Here is a 22,396-nt window from a genome sequence, read left to right on the forward strand (position 1 = left end):
TTACATTATGCGGTATACGTACATATGTGTAAATAATTTAATTAACTTTGATACATAAATTTACACTTGCAATTTAATTTAATTTTTGATATCTTCAACTTAAATACGTCGACTCGAATTTATTAAATTAATAAATATATTATTACTTTTTGAACAATCGTGTCTTTGGAGGTTTATCAACTGTTTTTAATAAATCACAGACTTAGGTCTGTGGCGATGTATCTATCGAAATTGTCAATAAAATAGAAAATCAACGAAATTGGTAAAACAAAAATTTACTTTATCTACATGTGCGACAACGTCGCGGCAGTGGCGCCTCTTGCGGCGAAATTGCAAAGCTCCGTTCAGGGGTGCGTACAGCGCCAATCGACATCGTGGCAAATCGCTGAAACTGCTGGACAAATTCGACCGTTGGTAATCCGTCGAACAGTTTCAGCGTTTTGCCACTGCGCGCAGTGGCGCTATTTTTATATTTTACGGAGCAGATAATTCGTGCCGTTTTCAATACAGCTTCTTACGGAGAAAACGGCATGAATCATCTGTAAATACTCGGCGATGAAATTTAGTTTACGCGTTTAACGCGTGCGAGTGCAGAAAATTTCGCTGAATATTTGTGCGTCCTTAAAATATATTTTCAACTTTTAAATTGACAGATAATTCAAAAAATGTATTAATTTGTATTTAATTAATTTGGTATACGGTCGGTAAGGCGTCTAATTTCGGGGATGTTTCTAAAGATAACAAACGCGCGTTTTCGATTACAAAGTTAGGAAGGGAAATATACAACTGTAAAACGAGTCTGTCGAAGGTGTTACATTCGAAATCTTCTCGATCGTGGAAATCATCTTTACAACAGTTCAAAATACATCGTTTCACCTTAAGTGAATTATCCAACATTCTTTGGTGTTCCTCGAAAAAGGGTAACGAAAATATAGTCTCCTACTGAATTTAAATCGGCAGTAACTCTTACCATTAAATACTTACTCTAGAAGAATATCTTTGCTATACAACTATCTGAGAAAAATAATTTACATTTTGCGCGATTCGTTGAAAATCGAATCGGTTTCGCCGTTCGTACGCGCGAAAGGTTTCCACGGAAGCTGCTTTACTTCGTCAGATTTTTAACGAACCGCGAACATTTCGCGGCCAACGATCGGAGGGCTGATCCGCAGACGCTTCTCGGCGTTGTTCCTCGACGACAAATCCTTGTCTCGATCCGTTCGAAGCTGTTACGCTCGGTAACCGACTCGATTCATGCCGACTCGTTCAGCGGCAGGGTTCGATGCAGCCATACTTTGCCACCGCCCTCGGCGAAATCAGCAGCCGCGTGACCATCGCCGTGCAACACCCATTTCGTGGTCAGCAAACCGTCGACGCCCACTGGACCACGCGCGTGGATCCTCGCGGTGGAAATCCCAACCTTTTGCGAACAGACGATTCGTTCGATCAGCATTTTCGATAAAATCGTCGAGCCGCGTCGTCCCGCGAAAACACGGTCTTCCACGCGATCACGTTTCGAACGCTTTAACCTTTTAGGCACGACGCGCCACTATAGTGGCTTTCGCGGATGTCATCTCTCTGGACGACGCGCCGCAATAGTGGCTTGCTCTAGTAGCTCACACGCTCATCGTTTGAACCAAATAATCGTCTTCATACGCATCGTTTCACACTTCTTTTGTCTTCGCATCGATTTACAACAGTCTACAGGGTGTCCCAAAAATGTCTCGCAATCCGGAAATGGCTGGTTCCTCGGATCATTTGAAGCAACTTTTTCCTTTACAAAAGTGTTCTCCGAGGCACCGTTAACGAGTTATCAACGAAAAACGGTGACCAATAAGAATCGAGTACGGCTGACGCGAGGCGGCCCAGCCGACCAGCGCGCGAAGCCCAGTTCCGCTCATTAGCTCGATCGCCTCGCGCCAGCCGAGCTCGCCTCTCATTGGTCACTGTCTTTCGTTAATAACTCGTTAACGGTGCCTCGGAGAACATTTTTGTAAAGGAAAAAGTTGCTTCGAATGGCCCGAGGAACCCGCCACTTTCGGATTGCGAGACATTTCTGGGAGACCCTGTATATACAGACAGAATATACAGTATCAGACTCTGCCGTCCAGAGAAATAGCCTCGCGCAGAATTCAGCTGTGCCTGAAAGGTTACCGAAGAGCACCCAGCGATCGCGCTTGAACGTCGTTTCGTAATCCGACCGATAAAAATTCTTCTCGAAACTCGGACGTCCCAACGCGGCGGCGAGAGCGCGTCGACGCGCGAACGTTATAAATCAGCGGGGAACGAACGATCGGCCGGATCCCGCGCGAAATCTTCCCATTTGTTTTGGTTTTATATCGAATTCGGTTAGCTCGATCGTTAAGCCCGTGATGTAGTTTAAGGGTTGATTGGACGGGGAATACGGGGCGGAACAACGCGACCCGGCCGCGAACATTTCGGTAATGCGATTCCGAATCACCGCGGTCGTTCCTGGTCGTGTACGATTTTAATGACTCACCTCCGCGCCAAGACCGAATCTGTATCCGTCAGAGAACCGTGTACTGGCATTGTGGAACACGCATGCACTGTCGACCTCCCTTTGGAAGTGGGCGGCCCTTTTGTTGTCCTCGGTGACGATGACATCGGTGTGCCCGCTCCCGTATTTGTGAATATGATTTATCGCGTCATCAAGATCCGACGCGACCTCGATCGTGCATTCGAGGGCGCCGTACTCGGTCCTCATGCTCTTCGCGGCTGGCGGCCCGAACGTTAGCAGCTCCCTCAATTTCGGCCCGGAATTGATCTTCACCTGGAACCGTCGGTTCGAACATTTCGACGATGGATTCGCTACGATCGAGTCCCTCTTTCGGATGGACGGTTATCGAGAACAAGCTGGTGTGGCGCGAGTTTTTCGAGCCGCGATCGAAAAGTACCCGGAATTTTTCTATCTACGGTAATGTCTCTCTCTAATTGACCGCTCGGATTGTCCACGGAAATATAATAACAATGGATTCCATCGAGCGAACGAAGACGATTCTTTCGAGTTGTTATTATCGGTGACAAGAGACTCGTCGAGAACTGCGATTTTCACGATCTTTAATTGTTTACTGCTGGTACCAAGAACTACCGATTTCAGGCGAAATTTTCAACAAGCATACAACTTACCGAGATCTACAAAACACATTTTTTTCAATTTGAATAATTTCGAATTGAATAAATTTCGAATAATCGTGTCTCCTTTTCCCAAATTGTCCACTAAAATGGATAATTTAGGACGAGGAGATACGATTATTCGAGCCTTGCGGCTCATTTTTATAATTGCTGACAATGGGTAACTATAAAAACAAGTTGCAAGGCTCGAATAATAATATCTCCTCGTCCCAAATTGTCCACTTTTGTTTCTAAGCTGAGCGTCAATTAGGGAGACATTACTGTACGTCGCGCGCTGTAATAAATTCTCTCTAATTGACGCTCAGCTTGTACACAAAAATGTACCATTTGAGAAAAGAAGATACAATTATGCGAGCCTTGCGGTTCGTTTTTATAGCAAGCTATTGTCAACAACAATAAAAACCAGACGCAAGGCTCGCACAATCGTACCTCCCCTTCCCAAACTGTCCATTTTTGTTTCCAAGCTTCTAACCATAAAAAACGAGCCGCAAGGCTCGAACAATAGTATGTCCTATTTAGTTGGAGATAATATCTCCTAGTACCCATTTTCGTGGCCGATCTGAGCGTCAATTAGAGAGACATTACTGTAGTTGTATCTGCGCCGATTTCGTTTTTGACTTGGAATTAGCTGCGAGTTACGCTAAATTCTCCCAGATTTTTCTGGCAGCTTGTAAACAAAAATGGACATTTTGGGAAGAGGATCGTTTCTATAATTATTGACAATCGATAACTATAAAGATGAGCCCCGCGAGGCTCGACCGATCGCGTCTCCTCTTCCCAAATCGTCCATTCTCGTTTACAAGCCGAAGGAAAATTCGGGAGAATTTACCGTACTCGTTGAAGCCAGCCAAAACGACGCGTTACCGATTTTTTAGCCGTCAAAGACGAACAACAATGACTCGAGAGCTGAAAATTGGCGCGCGCATCGTCGACGCGCGTGCCAACACTGGAAACAAAGAAGAATTCATCGGGAACATCGCGAACAGCGTGCGAAGTTTTCAAACCCGTCGAAAGGTACATGAACCGACTCGGGACGCGGGCCGAGTTAATTACTAATCAGTGTACAGATTGAGCGATGCGAGTCCTCTAGAGGGAGCAGGGATGCGCGACGCGCGCGCGCGCACTGGGAGATGACCCTAATGGGCGTCTTGGGGAGGCATCGGCGAACGCGATCCATCAAAATGGTCAACTCACTCCTTCCTTCTGCAGCATGTTGCAGACATCGGAGAAGAAGGTGCCTTTCATGTGACTCTCGTGAATCAGAAGCGTCTCCATCGCGTTGCAGGCGGCCGGGTAGTCGCATTTAGCGTCCCGGATGATCCTGGTCGCCTTGGCCAAGTCCGCTTCCTTGTCCACGTACACGTGGCAGATGCCTTCCGCGTGGCCGAGCACCGGGATGTGCTTCGATTGCTCCTGAATGGTGCGAACGAGGTCGGAGCTGCCTCGCGGTATGATCAGGTCGATGTGCTTCTCCATCGACAACAGATCCCCGACGTCCTCCCTGGTCGAGACCAGAGATATCGCGTTCGAGGCGCCCACGGTGTTCAGCGCCTCCTTCACGAGGTCCATCAGGTACCTGGAACGTTCGCAATTTTAGCAAAAAGACGCAATTTTAGAGAGACGCCGCGAGATCCTCTTCGATTCCTCTCGTCCTTCCGCGTTGGGGCCTCGTCGTAAATTAAAAAAGAAAGAAATAAAAAGAAGATCGGCGCGATGGCGCGATCTTCGAAGGTTATATTTAACCACATCTTGCTTTAGCCGCGCTAAAAAGGCTGGCTCGTTGTAAAAAGTCCCCGCGCGTTTTATAGTCGAACTTTGAAGCGCCGTTACAGGCGGAGCACCGGGGAGCCGGTTCCCGATGTAATTAGTATTAGGTTGGGGAATAAGGACGTAGCGTTTTTATACTTTCTTTTATTTTACAACGATCTTTGGCTGTTCGACGAAATGTATAATATTCGTTCGATAGAGCTCTTTCTGCTCTACAAAACTGTGCTAATCGCCTTTTCGAGTAATCGTCTTTCGAGGCTTAGAAATGCAATATCCACGAGGTTAAAAGCAACGTTTTCGACACCTTCTCTTCTTCGCTTTTCATCGAGGCCAAAAAAAGCTGCTGAAGCAGCCCGGGATATTTGCAACGTGTACGGAGAAGGTGTCATAGGCGAGTCTACAGCACGTCTATAGGCACTATTTCTCATCTCCCGTGACGATTCGGTACAAAAAGCGCTGTTTATGACCGCATGTTGCACGATGGCGGGCAAGATGTCGAGAAGAAATTTGAAGGCGATTTTCTTTGTTGTTTTCGTTAAGCTCGCGAGGCACCCAGGCTCTCAATTTTTCGGCAAATCCCATTGAACGAAGACGATCGAGAATCGTTTTATGATCGCAGTTCATTTTTTCGGCCATTCATTATTCAAGCCTTGCGCCCTCGTTTTTATAATCGTTGACAATCGGCGACTGTGAAAATGAGCCGCGAGGCTCTAACAATCGTATCTTCTCTTTCAAAATTGTCCATTTTTGTTTACAAGCTGAAGGAAAATTCGGGAGAATTTACTATTGGGTTGAGGAATAAGTTCGCTGCGTTTTTATTTGAAGGCGATTTTCTTTGTTGTCTTCGTTAAGCTCACGAGGCACCCGGCTCCCAATTTTTCGGCAAATCCCATTGAACGAAGACGATTGAGAATCGTTTTATGATCGCAGTTCATTCTTTCGGCCAATTCACGACTCGTTTGGAGACCGTCCTCCTTCAAATGTGCTTCGAGACGCTCTTCGTCGAATTCGGAAGGTCTTCCGCTGCGGGGCGCGTCGTCGACGTCAAAATCGCAATTTTTGAACTTCGCAAACCATTTCCGTGCTGTAGACTCGCCTACGACACCTTCTCGTATACGTTGCAAATGTCCCGGACTGCTTCGGCAGCTTTTTGGCCTCGACGAAAAGCGAAGAAGAGAAGCTGTCGAAAACGTTGCTTTTTACCTCCTGGATATTCCATTTCTAAGCCTCGAAAGTAATAAAAAATTAAATCACTCAAAAAGACGATTAGCACAGTTTTGTAGAGCGGAAAGAGCTCTATCGAACGAATATTATACACTTTGTCGAACAGCAAAAAATCGTTGCAAAATAAAAGAAAATATAAAAACGCTACGAACTTATTCTTCGACCCAATAGATTAATGGATCTCCGTTTTTATACTCGAGCATCTGAAAGCTAAAGCAACGGAGAAACGCGTTCCGGGACAAATTCGGGAACGAAGTTTGGCGACGTACTTGTTACTGTGAGCAGCTTCCTTGCCGCCTTTCAGGAGCAGACCGTTGGCGCTGGACATGGCCAGGGCCGCCACCTGCGGCAGGCTGTCGGGCCTCGACTCGAAGATGACGAGCAGCACGCCGATGGGCACCGTGATCTGCTTCAGTTCCAGGCCCTCGGCCAGCATGGTCCTGCGGATCACGCGGCCCACGTTCGTCAGAGAATCGTCCGCGATCTGCCGCAGCCCGGAGCTCAGCGACTTCAGCTTCGCGGGCGTCAAGGAGAGCCGGGAGAGCAGGACGTCCGCCAGGCCGCTCTTCTTCGCCTCTTCGAGGTCCTTCGCGTTCGCGTCCAGGATCCCGGCTTGCCGGGACTCGAGCAGATCGGCCAGAGCGTTGATGCAGCCCGCTCGCTCCTCGGGCCGCAGAGCCTGAAGAGTTCTGCTGCCCACGCGAGCTGAAAGTTGCGACCGTCGCGGTTCAACGGAGCCGAGGTGCGTTTCTTTTTTTTTGTACGAGGATGCGTTTTTGGAATCGTCGGGCGAGATTACGGGTGGCCGAGGCTTGTTTTGCCGTCGAAGAAGAAGTTTTAATGAAACCGGATCGGAATTGTGCGGTGCGGAACACTGGCGGGGAGGAAGATGTTTTCGCGGAGAACTTCTCCGCTTGAGAATATTCAACTACTTTTCTTTTCACTTAGCTCTGAATGCGAACCGACGACGACGACGATGACGACGCGGCGGCGGTGACGGCCGGGCTGAATTAAATATGGCGCCGAATAATGCGAGTCTTTCTATGACACGGAGAGCCGGGTGGTACGCGTCGCGGATAATTGTACAACGGCGACGATACGGCAACCGTAAGCCGTTTAATTTCTACCTTCGATAATCGATGACCTATATTCCTATGGTCGGTAGAACAAAATGACGCGGGAGACCGAACCCTCGTCGACAAAAACCGCGCCGCGTACGCCACGGCGAGCCTCACTTTTTTTCTTCGGCTCCCGACCATTTCTACGGCGAGCTCCGTCGATACTCCGTCGCGAGTAAAAAGAGAGACCGCGTCCTCCCTCCGCAATCGCAGGGGTGGCTCCGGTCAACGGAGCTTCGGAGCGATCGCCTTCCATTCACCGCCGCGAGACGCGCGGTTGTTTCTCGGCTCGCGAGCAGCCGCAATCCAACGCGAACTCCTCGCGGACGCCGATCCGCCGAAAGCGTTCGAAGGGCTTTTAACCTTTTGCGGACGAGTGTCGGCAAATAGCCGCTTAAATCTTTTTACTTATTAATTTATTAATTGTTAATATAAATTTATTAATTTAACCGTAGGTATTATATCTTATTATATTATTATATATATATTATTATATTATATTATATTATTATTATATTATTATATTATATTATTATTATTATTATTATATTATTATTATATTTATTATATCTTATTATATCTTATATCATATCTTATAACATTTTTATTTTATATCCAATACCTGTCGTCCACAGCGACGCTCACCCGTCGAGCGGCTTCGTCCGCAAAGGGTTAAAACGGAACAAATTTTTTTATAATCGGGCCAACCGCTGCAAATCTTTTTCGAGACGTTGGAGAGATCGGTTTGCTCGACTACGGCTGGAAAGATGTTTTTAAAACTTGCGATCGATCGAAATGACGAAAAACGTGAAAAACGAGAGCCTTTTTTTATCTCTTTTTATCCGAGCTTGCAACAAACATTTAAAAAATGCCTTTCGTGTGTAAAAATGCGCGTACGAAATGCATTTTTTTTCAATTTTTCGTTACAGGCTCGAACGAAAAAGTTGGGAAAAAACATAATTCCCTCGGAAATAACATAAAAAACATAAATCCTTCCGACGTCTCAAAAATATTTGCGCCGCTTTTTGGAAAGCTGAAGGCATTGCGACTATGTCGAGTACTTGGGTATGCAAGTGCAACGCAAAATATAAAGAGTGCGATGGACACGTTCGATAGCAGTAATTAATTATAAGGAATGCGTACAGCTTCGCGCGAAAATCGAACAGGTGGTGGAGAATATTATTTATCGGAGTTCCGAAATGCTTGCAGCAACTGCATATTGTACAAGTGCGTCGAATAGAACAACTATCGAAAGCCCGTGTCGCGCGTGATGTTGGTTATTTGTACGGATACGGGATTGTTTCGAAAACCACCGCACCGTAAAAACTTTATAAAGCACAAATTGAAACTGTTAACAAGCTGTCGACAAATATCTTGAATAACGAATTAACGAACAAGTGTTGCAATCTTCGAGCGTATTTCATCTTTCTAGCAAGTTCTTCCAAGTACTCGAACATCCTCGGGTTTATCGAGAAGATTGGCCACCGTTTAAATAAATAATGAATATACAGGGTGTCCCAAAATGTCGCTCAATCTGGAAATGACGGATTCCCGAGGTCGCTCGAAGTAACTTTTTCCTTAGCGAAAATGTTCTACGAGGCTTCGTTTACGAGTTATCAACGAAAAACACTGACCAATGAGAGATAGCGTACGGCTGACGCTCCGCCCTCGCGACCACTGCCGCTGCGTCAGACGGCCGGCGCGACGCGGCATTGGCCGCAAGGACGGAGCGCCGGCCGCAGTCGATCTCCGATTGGTCGGTGTTTTTCGTTAATAACTCGTAAACGAAGCCGCGGATTGCGTTTTCGCAAAGGACAAAGTTACTGGAAATGACCTCGAGAAGCTCTCACTTCCAGATCGCGAGGCATTTTTGCGACACCCTGTGCGACAAATGAAAAAATAGAATGCTCGAAACGAGCCGTCGTGTTACCGTTTTCGGCGACGACCTCGACGGGAGTGCTGGAGCCGGTGGTCTCGGTGAAAAGGGTGCCGATCTTCCTGCCGGCCAGGATGCTCTTCACGGCCTTCTCTTGCATGCCGTTGCAGATGACGACGGAGACGCCTCGGTCGAGCGCCCAGAGGGCAGCGTTCACCTTGGAGTCCATGCCTCCGGTGCCGACCTTCGACTTCTGCCCGAACTTGATGGTGCCCCGCAGGTCGGAGCTGAAAGTGTGCAGCATCTTCGCGCCGTCCTGCCACGGCGGCAGGTTGTAGATCCCGTCCACGTCGCTCATCAGGATCAGCAGGTCGGCCTGCACCTCCGCGGCCAGCATCGCGGCCAAGGAGTCGTTGTCGTTGATCGGGATGCCTCTTCTCCCGCCTCCGCCGGCGTGCTCCTCGTTCGTTTGCCACGGCGGGGACACCGCGTCGTTGGTGTTGATGATCGGCACGACGTTCAAGCTGATCAGCTCGCTGAGCGTGCTGAACAGATTCTTGCGAGTCTCCTCGTTGTAGAAATCCGGCTTGGTGACCAGCACTTGGGCCAGCTTCACGCCGTACTGCGCGAACATCGCGTCGTACAGGGACATCAGGCCCGACTGGCCCACCGCTGCCGCTGCTCTAGGTTCCAACATGGTGCCTGGGTGCGAAAACATCGAATCGATATTACGGGACCGCCTTTTTCTGGTGGACCGAGAGGCGACGTTCGGGTCCGGTGTGTCGCGATCTAACGTCGTGGATCTTTGCGCGAAATAAAGATTGTCTGCGCCGGTTAATCCATTAACTGCCAACTGCGAGATATCTCGTAGTAAGCGTCTGTATCAAAACTGCCAGCTACGAGATATCTCGTAGTGGGTGCTGCGAGTTTAGATTGGCTACAAATGGCTGTTTGAGTTAGGAACTATTAGAAAGGATCAATGAAAAATGTATATAGTGTAGAGAACATATTGATTTTTTTTTCAATAAAAATATTCTAAATGCCACTGCAATATTATATCGGTAACTTAATATTGTTATATTTCGTAAAACTTCATGTTTTTTTTCTTTTAAATAAAACCGTGGCACCCAGGGCAAGACGCGCTAAATTTGCGTGGCAGTCAATGGGTTAAATAAAAAAGACACAGGTGCCAAGAATAATCTTATTTCTGTTTTTAATCGTTTTAATTGGTTGAAGTTGGTTTCAAAATTTTTAGTTTCTTTCAGTCTTTTCGCTGTGTTCGATTTTATCGGCCCATTTTCACCGTAAACGCGCAAAGATCCGCGGTCTACAGTAATGTCTCCCTAATTGTGCACAAAAGTGGACAATTTCGGAAGAGGAGATACGATTATTCGAGCCTTGCAGCTCGTTTTTATAATTGTTGAAAATCGGTAACTATAAAAACGAGTCGCGAGGCTCGAATTCGCAAGGCTTCTCTTCCCAAATTGTCCACTTTTGTGGACAATCTGAGCGTCAATTAGGGAGACATTACTGTAATCGCGAACGATTCGCTTCCGCGCTTTTGATCCTACGTTTCTCGAGTCTACGCGACCTAGACAAGTGCATCGAGCTTGCGCAACATCTTTCATTGCCACCCTAACGGAGTCAAATCCATCGTCTTTGTTTCATGCCTGTTTTAAAACAGTCGACGATTTTTCTGCAGAATCGATCGCACGAGCGTAGAATAGAGATCGTTATCGTCGTATCCACGACGTTGGGAATGGAACAGCGTCGGACGAGATTCGTCGGGAAGAACGGAACAAATACGTATAAATAAATGATTAAAAATCGATGCGCCGAGATTGCGCGTGGAATTTCAAAAGACGTTCGTACTCGGCGTAGAATCGGCGAACGAGCCGGGTAAAACCTGGTTGCTCCGAAGTAGGACACGCCGATGATTACGCGTTTTAGCCGTTCCGCGGAATAATTTCGACTTCCTTCCTGTTATTCGCGTCCTCTTTCTTCCGTATCGTTTTAGAATGGTCCGTGCACGATCCGAACACCGCGTTAGTTTCCGAACGCCGCGGGAGCTTTCCGAGCCACCCCCTCGACTCGAACGGACGGCGTCGGCCGACGAAGTTGGAGCCGCGATCGTAAAACGGAAACGATCCGACCGATTTTGCCCGGCAACTTCCAGCAGCGGCGGCGGCGGCGGCGCGTTCGAGAGAATTAAAAGCCGGGTATAATCGATGAGGAAGAACGAACGACTCGACTGGGAGCGATACTCGAGGTCCCGTCGACGCTTTGCCTCTCTGGTCGGACGGGGCCGGGAAATGGCAGGCGGGCCGCGCGCCGCGCGCCTTGGAACGTCGCGTAAATGGTTTCCGGGGAACGATAAGAAACAGGACCGGCGGAGAGGACCGCAGTATTTTCCGGAGGATGTCTGTCGATCGCTGCATCGTCCCGCTGCCTCGTCCCGAAACGAGAATTACCGCGGATGTTTTCCCGAGCAAATAGAATCTCGAAGGAATTGCCGGCTAAAAGAATTGGCCGGCTCGCGGCTTGTTGGTTTAACCTACATGGGAAAGGACGCCGGCCGGACATCGTCGAGCTGCCGAGGAAGCCGTCGCGGATAACCGGAAGCCGGGGAAAGCTCGGGGCCGCCCGCCCTGCCCGCGCGGACGCAGTCTCGATCGTTCGAATCGAACGCGGTCGCGTTTACGATCGGCCGCATCGATCAGGGTTTACGCGGCCGCAACCGGCGAGCCGCTGATAAAAACGAAAGGATACACCGTTTCCTCGTTAATACGCGGGAATAATAATAAAACCCGGAAACTGCGCCGTTCGCGCGCGCTACAAAACGCTCGTTCGTCCTCTCGCGCGAGCAGCATGATTGTTCCCGCGGAATGTCGGCAATTTGCCGGCCCTTTATCTCGGAGCGAGCGCAGGCCGGCCTCGTCCTTCGTCCTTCGTCCTTCGTCCTCCGTCCTCCGTTCGGCGACCGCGCGTCGTAAATACTTTCGGATCTTTTTATCCTTTCATTTCGCGCGACTCCCCGCGCCGCGGATTCCACCGAAAACCCGCTGCTCCGGAAACGTTCGCCGAAGTTACTTTAACCTTTCGACCGCCGGCAGTCGAGTTAACTCATCATCCGTGTCCGCCAACTTCTCCTCGTTCTCCGTCCGAGTTCGGTCGATTATGATTCCCCCGCTTTGTCTCGGGTTTCCTAAGCGTTCCGCGCGACGAACCGTCTGCGTCGTCGACAATTTCCGGACGCGGTTATATCCCGCGTTCGTTTCCGAATTCTTTTCGGTCGGCCGCGATTCGACGTCTCCGCGAATCGCAGATGATATTGGGTTGTCCGGAAAGTTCGTGCCGATTTTTTAGGAAAATTAAAACGCAGCTCATTTAAATATTGGAGCCAAGCTTCGCATTGATTTATTTAGCATTCCTGCTAATTGACGTGATGTTGAGCGTGAGTTATTCTCGATTTCTGTTCTAATCGTATCTTCGTCTGTGGTGGACGGCCTACCTGGGCGTTCTTGATCTTCAAGGTCGAAATTTCCAGCTTTAAACCGAGCAAACCACTTCCGCGCAGTTCTTTCGGCTACAGCAACCTCGCCATAAACAACGCATATCTTGTTTGCCGCTTGTGTGGTATTTTTGCCCTTTCGGAAAAAGGAAAGCATTAAATGCCTATGATGCACTTTGTTTGCCACCATATTCTAAGGCGTACAAAACTGATAAAAATGAACGAATCGTGACCAAGCTTTTTTCCAAATATGGCTGAAGTTATCTCTTTTAGAATATGTACACATGTCATTTGTTTTCAATAATTGTGATATATTCGGTCAGGTCTCTCACGCTACTTGCCGAAAATCGGCACGAACTTTCCGGACAACCCAATATTTCCGCCGCGCCGATATCGTCGAAAAGCGCGCTCCGTTGCGAGCGAAATACCAGCGTCGATAAACAATTGATAAAAATGGCGAACCCCCGAATCGCGACTCGTTGCAACAGCCCGTTGATCGGCCGCAATTGAAATGACCGGATCAACCGACGGGAATCGGTGCAAATCCACGTTTCGCTCCCGAAGCTGCGAAGTGACGCGCGCGCGCCGATTAAACTGCGATAAACGCGGAGCGCGCGCTGATAAACCGGCGCGTCGATCGACGCGATTATTGTTTCTTCCCCGTTCCGATGAAATCCCGCTGATTTGCCGGTTTCGGTCGGCCAGCTGTAGCGTGTTTTAATTTGGATAATTTACCCGAGCCGCGGAGGACGGGCAGAGAGAGAGAGGGAAAGAGAGATAGAGAAAGCGAGGGGGAGGCTAATCGCGGTAACTTTCTGAAATTGCTCGATAAATTGATTCGTCGCGGACAATTAAAATACGATGGGTCGCGGTAGGCGGCCGGGTAGAGGCTCGGTTGAAATAAATTCCTGGTGTTTCGCGTGGTCGCCGGTCGGCCTTGCGACACGTAATTATGATTAATTAATGGAGCACCGAGGCTCCGGGATGAATCTGCGGAAATAATGAAAGGGTGCGGCGGGGCCGGCAAATGGTAAACTCGAGCAGCGCTCGCGCGCCATCCTCGAAACTCATTAGCGTGCGAGGCGTATAAAGAAGCGAAGATCGCTCGCGAGCGAGCGAGCGAGGCGAGGCGAGGCGGAGCGAGACGAGGGTGCGGCACAACCGCCCGGGGATCGTGTACTCCAATTTGCAGTTAGCTGATAATATACCAAAAATGAAATTCACGGTGAAATGCTGAAAGCCTAGGATTACTGTCGGCTATCTGGCTCGCGCCATCCACCGGCCGTGAAATAAGAGGAATCCCACCACGAAACAGCTTGTTCCCTGTGTCGTAATCCGCGAACAACACCCCCGGAAATATTTCCCTTGTGTGCGAGCCGCGGTGACAACGACTCGAAGACTCGATCGTTAGTCCGTCGAAGCGGAGGATGGAACGAAGAACGGCTGGAAGGACGCGCGAGACTCGGGGAAACCGGGGGAATCTCGAGAACTCGAGAATCTTTTGAGCGACGGGAGCGAACGATCGGATCTCGACTTGCTGGAACCGCGACTCGTTGTTTCGCCCTTTCGATACGAGCGCCGGATATATCCGCTACCGCTGGGAACGATCCTGGAAATCGGTTCCAAGCCGAATCGTGCTCGCGAGAGGCCCGGTGCTCCACGAGGAACAACTCCGATCGACTGGTTCAACCCTTTCGGCATCCATCTGATCACCTGTGCAGCCGAGCGCCGGATACACAGGGTGTTCCAAAATTATGGTATTTCCGGGAAATGAGGGATTCCCGAGATCGTTTGAAGCAACTTTTTCCTCAGCGAAAATATTCTACGAGGCTTCGTTCACGAGTTATCGACGAAAAACGGTGACCAATGAGAGGCGAGCTCGATTGGCGCGAGACGGCCGAGCCTGCGAGCGCGCGAAGCCCGGATCCGCTGATTGGCTCGGCTGCCTTGCGCCAACCGAGCTCGTCTTTGATTGGTCAGTGTTTTTCGTTAATAACTCGTGAACGAAGCATCGTAGAACATTTTCGCTAAGGAAAAAGTTGCTACAAACGACCCCAGGAACCCCTCGTTTCCCGGAAATACCATAATTTTGGGATACCCTGTATATCGGCATCCATCCGACGACCGGTATGGACAAGCGCCGAATACATCTGGCATTCGTGCGAGCCATATTTCTGACATATTAGAAATTATTCTAATGAAGTCTTTTTTTACAAGGATTCCGAAAAAACAGCTACAGGTATAATCGTCGTTTGATCCGAATTGATTTACAAAATTTGAGGTTACATTTTTGTAACTTCTTTCCATTCGAAACTTCTTCATAGATTTGAACATATTGTAGGCCCTTTACAAAATGTTTGCAGGAAACGAAAGATTTTGAAACGGATTAAGCACAGTTGTCACTTAAGAAAATCTTCGTACAAAAGTGGTGCTATGTGCGCGTTTTCGGCGCGGCACCCCGTACACTGAGAGTGTCACGGCTGACAGCGCGCTCGTAACGAAAGGGTTAAAATTTCCCGCGATCGGAATTCATCGTTCATCGCGTCGCGAATTCGATTTTCACTCGAGTCTGGCGAGGGAAACGAACTCGATCAGCGTCCGCGACGGTTACGGAAGCGATTTCCAACGATGTTTCTATGATAAATCTTGTCTTCCTTATTCTTCCATCGCGTTAAAAAGGAATCGCTCGGGTTTTCCACGAATTTTACGAGCAGCGAACGCGCTAACGAAAGCGTGGAAAACGGGCGATCGTTTCCCATAGTTTCCGAACGATCGAGCATCGCGTCCGTTCGAGAGCGTTGCTTTATCAGCTGTGCCTGAAAAATATCGGGGACCTTGATGCCTGCCGAGTAAATACGACTTTCGAAAGATAATCGCCACGGCCTTGAGGGGAACGGGGACGCGCGCGGAGAAGAGGGAGATATCGCGGCTCGTTCGACGTCGCGGTCGGTATTGATTCGAGTTCGGATACCTGCGTGTTCCCTGGTGTGATCCGCGGGGCTCAGGGTCTCTCTCATCGACAGGGACATCAGGAGCTCCTGCGTGAGCTTCTGTTTGCCGAACGCGACCGCCCCGCTGCTCACCATAATGCACTCTCGGCCCTCGTTCTGGCATTCGGCGACCTGCTCGACGATCGAGGCCAGCCGTCCCAAGGCCAGCCCGTGGCCGTCCTCCCTCGTGATCACGGCGCTGCCCATCTTCACCACCAAACGACGCGCGTACTTCAGCTGACTCCTCTCGCTGAATGTCGTCGACGTTCTAGGCCGTTCCGCCGTTTGCAGATCCCTCCGCAGGTCCACTCTGGTTCCCTAAAAACGTAACCGCCCACCGTTAAATTCACCGTCCGGACGAATTCGCCGCTCGAGGAGCCGGTTCGTCCTTTCGAAGCGGTTTCCCGCTCGCTTACAAATTCAACCCTTTGCCATACTTCGACGAGTCCGACTCGCGACGAAGATTTCCAGCGATGAACTATGTTGATACATTGCTGACGGAAGTACGGCAATTGCTTGTAAACAAAAATGATCGATTCGGGAAGATTATTCGATGATTATTCGAGCCTCGCGACTCGTTTTTAAAGTTGTCGACGATCGGCAAATACAAAAACGGGCCGCGAAGCTCGAACGATCGACGAATAATCTTTCCAAATCGAGCATTTTTGTTTACGAGCTGAGGAACAGAGGATTGGATTTACAAAGGATTACTGTATTTACTCAAATTTGAAAATAAAATTCTGTGTCGTGGAACGTAAGTTTTCAATTTTGATTCGGCCGAACAAAATAGTTCGATCTTATTCAAGTTTTCACGACGCAGAAAGTAAGGTAGTTGCACCCAAATAAGGTATGCACCCCGATACATACCATACGATAATAAACGCATCTCTCGTAATTTTGTTTTCTTGACGCATTTATACGATAATAGTGTTGCGTTAATATTATAATATTAGGTTGGAAACTATGAAACGGACGTTTTCGTTTAGACTGTGTTCAGCTGCGACTGTGTTCATTGTAATGTGCGCTCGATATGTTTACTTATAAATTTTAAAGGTATTCTTCTTGCTCATTTCGTAAAATTGTTTTCGCGTTTGTATCCCACTTTGACTTTATTTTTCTCCGAAACCAGATGGGAACAAAACGCGATTTGCATCGTTCAACGTCCGTTTCATAATGCCGCAATATTAATGTTATTATTTAATGCACGCGATAAATAGAATTTTTCGTTTTCTTTCACGAAATTATTAAACGGAGAAATTAGTACGACAAGAGGGGACCGATGAAACAGCCTTTTCCGGCGCAACAAGATGGCCACTTTGCCCGTGCAAAGCTGCCTGCGAAGAAAGAGAGAGTTTAGCAACGGTTAGCCAAAGAATTCGAAGAAAATTCCACGAAAACCAACGGAATAATTTCCTTCGTTTGGACGCGGAGAGGAAACGAGCGAGCGCGAAACGGTTCGTCGAAACGCCGGTTTCTTCCCATTCAAGCGCCGGGAAACGCGTTAATTTACGCATTCGAACGTTACCGGCGCGGGTCGTTTGTGCACGAAACCGGAGGCTCGCTTTGCCAAGGTGTAACTTTGTCCATCGGGAGGCAAGACGCGGCCGCATTCAACGGAGTACAGTCGTTAAAATTTAACGCGGCGTCGCCTCTCCATTCGCGGATGAAAAAGCTCGAACAAGTTTCAACGTCTTCCGCGGCGTTCAAACCTCGCGGGATAAGCGGGCCGCCGTTTGCTTCTATCTGTCGCGACTGCGAGTCGGCCGAACAGTGTCCGAACAGTATTCGAACGGTCCCAACGGTCCCAATGGTCCCAACGTGCTCGCGGGAGAAGGAAAGTTTGCCGGCGAGACGATCCGAAGACAATTAGACGCGCGGCCGTTTATCGGCGTGCCCTCGAGACGATGCTCGTTATCTCGGCGCGACACTCGACCTGGGAAAAATTGCCGCGGGCCAATTTGCGCTCGCTCGATTCTGGATCGCCACTCGACACAGTTCGAGAACGGCCACGTGTGGCTCCTGCGCGCGAGCTATCGGTTACATAAAGGCCGCAGATAAGTCCGCGGCGGCCGCGGTCACTATCGGGCCGAATGGCGCGAGGGAGATTAATTCGCGCGTCGGAGTCGCGGCGCGGCCGAGGGAAAGGGAGCTCTGCCGGAAAAATCGCGGATACGTAATTGCGCGAAACGCTATCGCCGGCTGTGCGAGGGAGAATCTCTCGGTGCCGACTTCCCCCGTTCTCTCGAAATAGCCGATCGCCGCGGCAAAATCGACCCCTCGATCGCTTCGATGGCTGCGCGAGGGAATCTCTCGGTGCCGATTTTCCTCGTTCTCTCGAAATAGCCGATCGCCGGGGCAACTCGGCGCGTTTTTGTGTTTAAAGTTTACGAAGCTCGCCGGTCTTTCTTCGAGGGCTCGAGAGTGTTTGCGACGGGCTTCAAAATTCGAGAACCACGAGGACGAGGCTGCTCGGCGCGGGTTCGACAGAAACCGCTGGGACAAGAATCCCTCGAGCACCTCGAGCTTTATTTCTGTAACGATCGGAAAAGTTTCCGCTGTTCCGCCGCGGAACCCGTTTACGAGCGTCCCTCGAACCGTGAGCGGTTTTAAAGAGCTCGCGGAATCGGAGAAATTAAATGAAGTGCGACGGAAGACGCGTCTCCGATTCGCGCAGCCCTCGAGCTAACCGAATCGAGTACCAACGATTTTCGAGGTCGTTCGGAGAAGCTTTCCCAATGTTTGTTTCACCGACAACAACGGGTCGTCGACGGCTCGTTCGTTGAAAGAGTCGGCTCTCGATCGACGGGCAACGCGCGCGCTCGCGGTCTCCAGTGACATCTCACAGAGTTATCGTCGGAACGACGATCGGCGATCCGTTCGTCATCGATCCGTCAGAGGCGAGCGACAGCCGGGATTATATTGTTACGTCGCGGCAAGGACGAACCGTATTTTCGTGATACCGGGCGGATTACGCGCGGTTTTTTTTCCAAGACGCGATCGACAGCGCCGATTCTGCGTCCGCTTCGACGCGGATCCGAGCGGTTTCGCAAACCCGAAGGTTACCGATTGCGCGTTATAAATCACACAGCACGGCTCTTATCTGCTCGTCTAAGTCGCAGTACGCTCCGGGCCGTATCGGTTCCGAATTCTAACGCGCGGCGCAATCGCGATCGTTATTGCAGTCGCGCATGCCACCAGCCCGTGCCGAGCGCGTAAACAAACGAAGCGATCCTCGCGGCTCGATGTTCCGTTGAAAATCCTCGTTTAACTTCTAGCACAGTTTCTAGCTCGTGGCGCTCGTTAGGAGCAGCGGGAACGAGTTTGCTCGAAAATGCGCTCCGCGAATAGGCTAGAGAAGCCATAAACGGTTCGAAACACGGTTTCGGGAGATCGGGCGACGATTAAACGGAGAACGTTACGCTCGGCCGATATTCGGAGCTGTTCGCAGAATTTCTTCGCCAGATTTTTGCCTCTTCTTCGGCAGATCGAAGAAGACGATTCTCGCTCGACAGACGTAAACCGCGATCCGTCGAGCGTTCTCGCAGCGTCGATCCGTCATCGACGATTTTCGCCTCGTTCGGCAACGAGAACCGTCTGCTGGCATTTGTTTATCGCCGGCTGCGATCGAAGGGTTCGGCAAAAGCCTGCCGCGTTTAAAGGGGAGGGGGGCCGGGATCGAAGGACGCGCGATCAAGGTCGATCCGTCAACCCCGCGGGTTATTTTCCGAGCGACGAACGAGCCGATCCATCGATCGCGCTGGCACGACGGAACGCTTCGTATTGGCTGTCCGAGATGATTTCTCGCGTCGACGTCGACGTTGACGTCGACGGAAAGTTCATCCCGACGGAACGCAACGGAATGCGGGCCACGAGGGAACGACGGGACGCAGCCGGGAGACGCAAACCGGGCCAAGATAGCGCGCGAGCCAGCGATATTTATTTCGTTCCGCGTTTGCACACACGCACGGACGGTATCAGTCGCGTTACGCGGCCCCGCGATAACGTCGCGTTACATTTATTGCGGCGCAGCCAATTAAGCCGGCAATCATCGGCGACCCGCGGCGCGACTAGAAAATTATTGATGCACGGCGCGATCGGGAATTTACCGGTCCCTCGATCTAATTCGGGCCCCGGGCGTCGTCGCTCGCGAAAAACAATGCACAGCAATGTCTCTCTAATTGACGCTCGAATTGACCACAAAAATGGACAACTTGGGAAGAGGAGATGCGATTATTCGAGCCTTGTGGCTCGTTTTTACATCTATTGGCAATTGGTAACTATAAAAACGAGCTGCAAGGCTCCGACAATCGCATCCCCTCTTTCCAAATTGTGGACAATCCGAGCGTCAGTAAGGGAGACATTACGGTACATATTCGGTCGATCGCGCGACGCGCTATCGCAGAACGCGTCGCGGTGCAATTTTTCACTCAACGATGAAATAATACCTTTGAACGCGTTCTCGAGCGAAGCGAATTAAACGCGAAACGATGAACTTCAGGATCAATTGGAGCAATCGTGATCGTTCGCGTTTAGAATCGTCGGACGGAGGACGGCTCGATCGCGGTTGCACTCGCCGCGTTTCTACGCGTGCGAGACACGGGAGGAACCGCGACGAAATTTCGCGACGGGTCGGCGATCGATCGAGACGAGGAAGCGACGGGAAATCGAAGAGTCGAAATTCGGAACGCGAAAGCAGCGACGGCTGGAAAACGGCGAGGAGACTTCGGTGCAACTTTTTTTTTTCTCAGCGATTGTCTGGACGAGGTTGCCACCCCCGTCGAATCGCAGGGACAGCGTGAATATTTTACGGTCGGGTCCGTCGTCGTTCGGGTCGCGACGCGAGATGAAAATTCCTCGCGGAAAGAACGAAGGGGGGTACCGGGTTAAATTATTCAAACGGAAGTTCGGTCGACGTCGCAGTGTCCCGGATCGCTACTCTCTCTCTCTCTTCCTCTCTTTTTCTTTGCCGGTAGGCAAACATTTGGCTGGTTAATCGCGGACAAAAGCGGAAGAAATAAGAATCGATCAGCCGGGCCGGCCGGCTCGGACAGCTTCGTCTCGAACATTTATTAATTGCGTCGGCGAGCGACGTCGAACGAAAAATCAAAGAGAGAAAAGGAGGAGAAGACGAAGAGAAGGAGGAGGAGGTAGAAGAAGAGGAAGAAGAGGAAGAAGAAGAAGAAGAAAAGAGGGACAGGAGAAAAGCGTTCCTCGAGTGGCGACAGTCGATTAAAAAAGGCTGCGCCGCCGCGCCTTGCGAACGCGTTAAAAATTGAATCGGGCGCCGGAGTACCCAATCGTCGGTCGCGACCCTGCGATCGATCGATCGTCCTACGATTTCTCGGGGACGAGGAACAGAGAGAGAGAGAGAGAGAGAGAGAGAGAGAGAGAGAGAGAGAGAGAGAGAGAGAGAAAGAGAAAGAAAGAGAGAGCGAGAGAGAGAGAGAATAATAGAAGACGGTGAGAGGAAGCACGTACCGCCGGGTCGGGATTCCTTAGTCCCGAGGTGGACGAAGCCAATCTCCTTGGATAGCGTCCAAGTTTGGTGGATCTCAGTAGTAACAGTGCCGAGTACATGGTTGTTGGCTGTTGGTTGTCGGAGTTCCTCGGCTGGCCACGCTGTTCGCCGTGTACAACACACAAATCACGATTTTCCTAATTGAACGAACGCCGCGCGACGATCGCTCTCTACCACCCGCTGGCTCTCGCGGCGTTGGATCGGAAGGGGGCGAAGTTAATTACCGATTGGAAAGAGACGTCCCCGCTCCGCGGTGGGAATCTGATAAGTGGTCGGCCGGGCGCCGCGGGAATTGCCGGGGAATCTGTGCGCGATTCGAAGAGGTTCGACCGAATCGAGGGAATCGGAACGGAGGGCTGGGAGTGGATCGGTACGTGGACCTCGACACCGAGGCTCAGCGGACGCCGCGATGGTCAACGACGCACTGCTGCTTCGGGCTCGCCGGAATCAACGCAGAAAAGTCGACGTTATCGTCGCGAGATTAAAAGTCGATCCTCGGGTAAACTGTTCGCCGAGACAAGACGAGCCGCGCGACGCGAGGGACGCGCGGGAGCGATGGAGGTTTCGCTTCTCGGCGATGCTCGACCTTTCGCGGCGCTTCGGGATCCTCCGTATGGAGATCCAAGGCCACGCAAAGTCCGCGCCGCGCCGCGACGCGTCTTTGCACAAAGGACGCGGCGCGGCGGTGGCAGCGGCAGCGGTGCAGTTCGTGTCGCTGAACTGTGACCCCGGAGCAAACAGAATCGCTATCGTCTTCTCCTCCTGTTTGACTCGTGCCGTCCCGCGTGCGTCAGACGGGTTACTCGAGCCGATACGAGGTTAAACCGTCTTCGTGTTTGACTTCGCCAACTTGAGTTGCCAGCGGACAATCGGAAATGCTGCCGGATTCTGGACTGTTTCCTGCCCGATTCCCGCGGTTCACCGGCCTTCATTTGCCGTCACGCTCCGCCAACAGCCCCTGTGTATCCACACGCTGTAACTTCGACCCCTCCGAGTCTCGTTTTAAAAAAAAACAAAAAAAATGCTTTATTCGAACAAGGTATAGTAATGTCTCTCTAATTGAAGCGCGTCGCGCGATCGGCCGAATACATTGTTTTTCGTGAGCGTCGACGACCGAGACCCGAATTACAGTAATATCTCTCTAATTGACGCCCAGATTGACCACGAAAATGGACAATTTGGGAAGAGGAGATACGATCGTTCGAGCCTTCCGGTTCATTTTTATAGTTATAAATTGTC

General features: G+C 50.3%; 1 protein-coding gene across 3 annotated transcripts; it reads right to left on the bottom strand.

Annotated features, from left to right (window-relative positions):
* Positions 1–610: 610 nt before the first annotated feature.
* Positions 611–21,675, bottom strand: P5CS (Delta[1]-pyrroline-5-carboxylate synthase). 3 transcript variants are annotated; one of them, XM_033467023.2, is made up of 7 exons: positions 21,118–21,675; positions 15,621–15,957; positions 9,193–9,840; positions 6,414–6,849; positions 4,348–4,729; positions 2,501–2,791; positions 611–1,420 (listed from the first exon to the last, which is right to left on the bottom strand). In XM_033467023.2, exons 1-7 carry the CDS (start codon positions 21,214–21,216, stop codon positions 1,253–1,255), a joined length of 2,361 nt encoding a protein of 786 aa, XP_033322914.1. In that variant the 5' UTR covers positions 21,217–21,675; the 3' UTR covers positions 611–1,252. The 3 variants fall into 3 exon arrangements, with proteins under 3 accessions (XP_033322914.1, XP_076379909.1, XP_076379908.1); XM_076523794.1 differs by lacking the exon at positions 21,118–21,675 and adding an exon at positions 16,056–16,138; XM_076523793.1 differs by lacking the exon at positions 21,118–21,675 and adding an exon at positions 16,077–16,100.
* Positions 21,676–22,396: the final 721 nt, after the last annotated feature.

The sequence above is a fragment of the Megalopta genalis genome, chromosome 7 (genome assembly GCF_051020955.1).
Source record: "Megalopta genalis isolate 19385.01 chromosome 7, iyMegGena1_principal, whole genome shotgun sequence".
NCBI classification, from domain to species: Eukaryota; Metazoa; Arthropoda; class Insecta; order Hymenoptera; family Halictidae; genus Megalopta; species Megalopta genalis.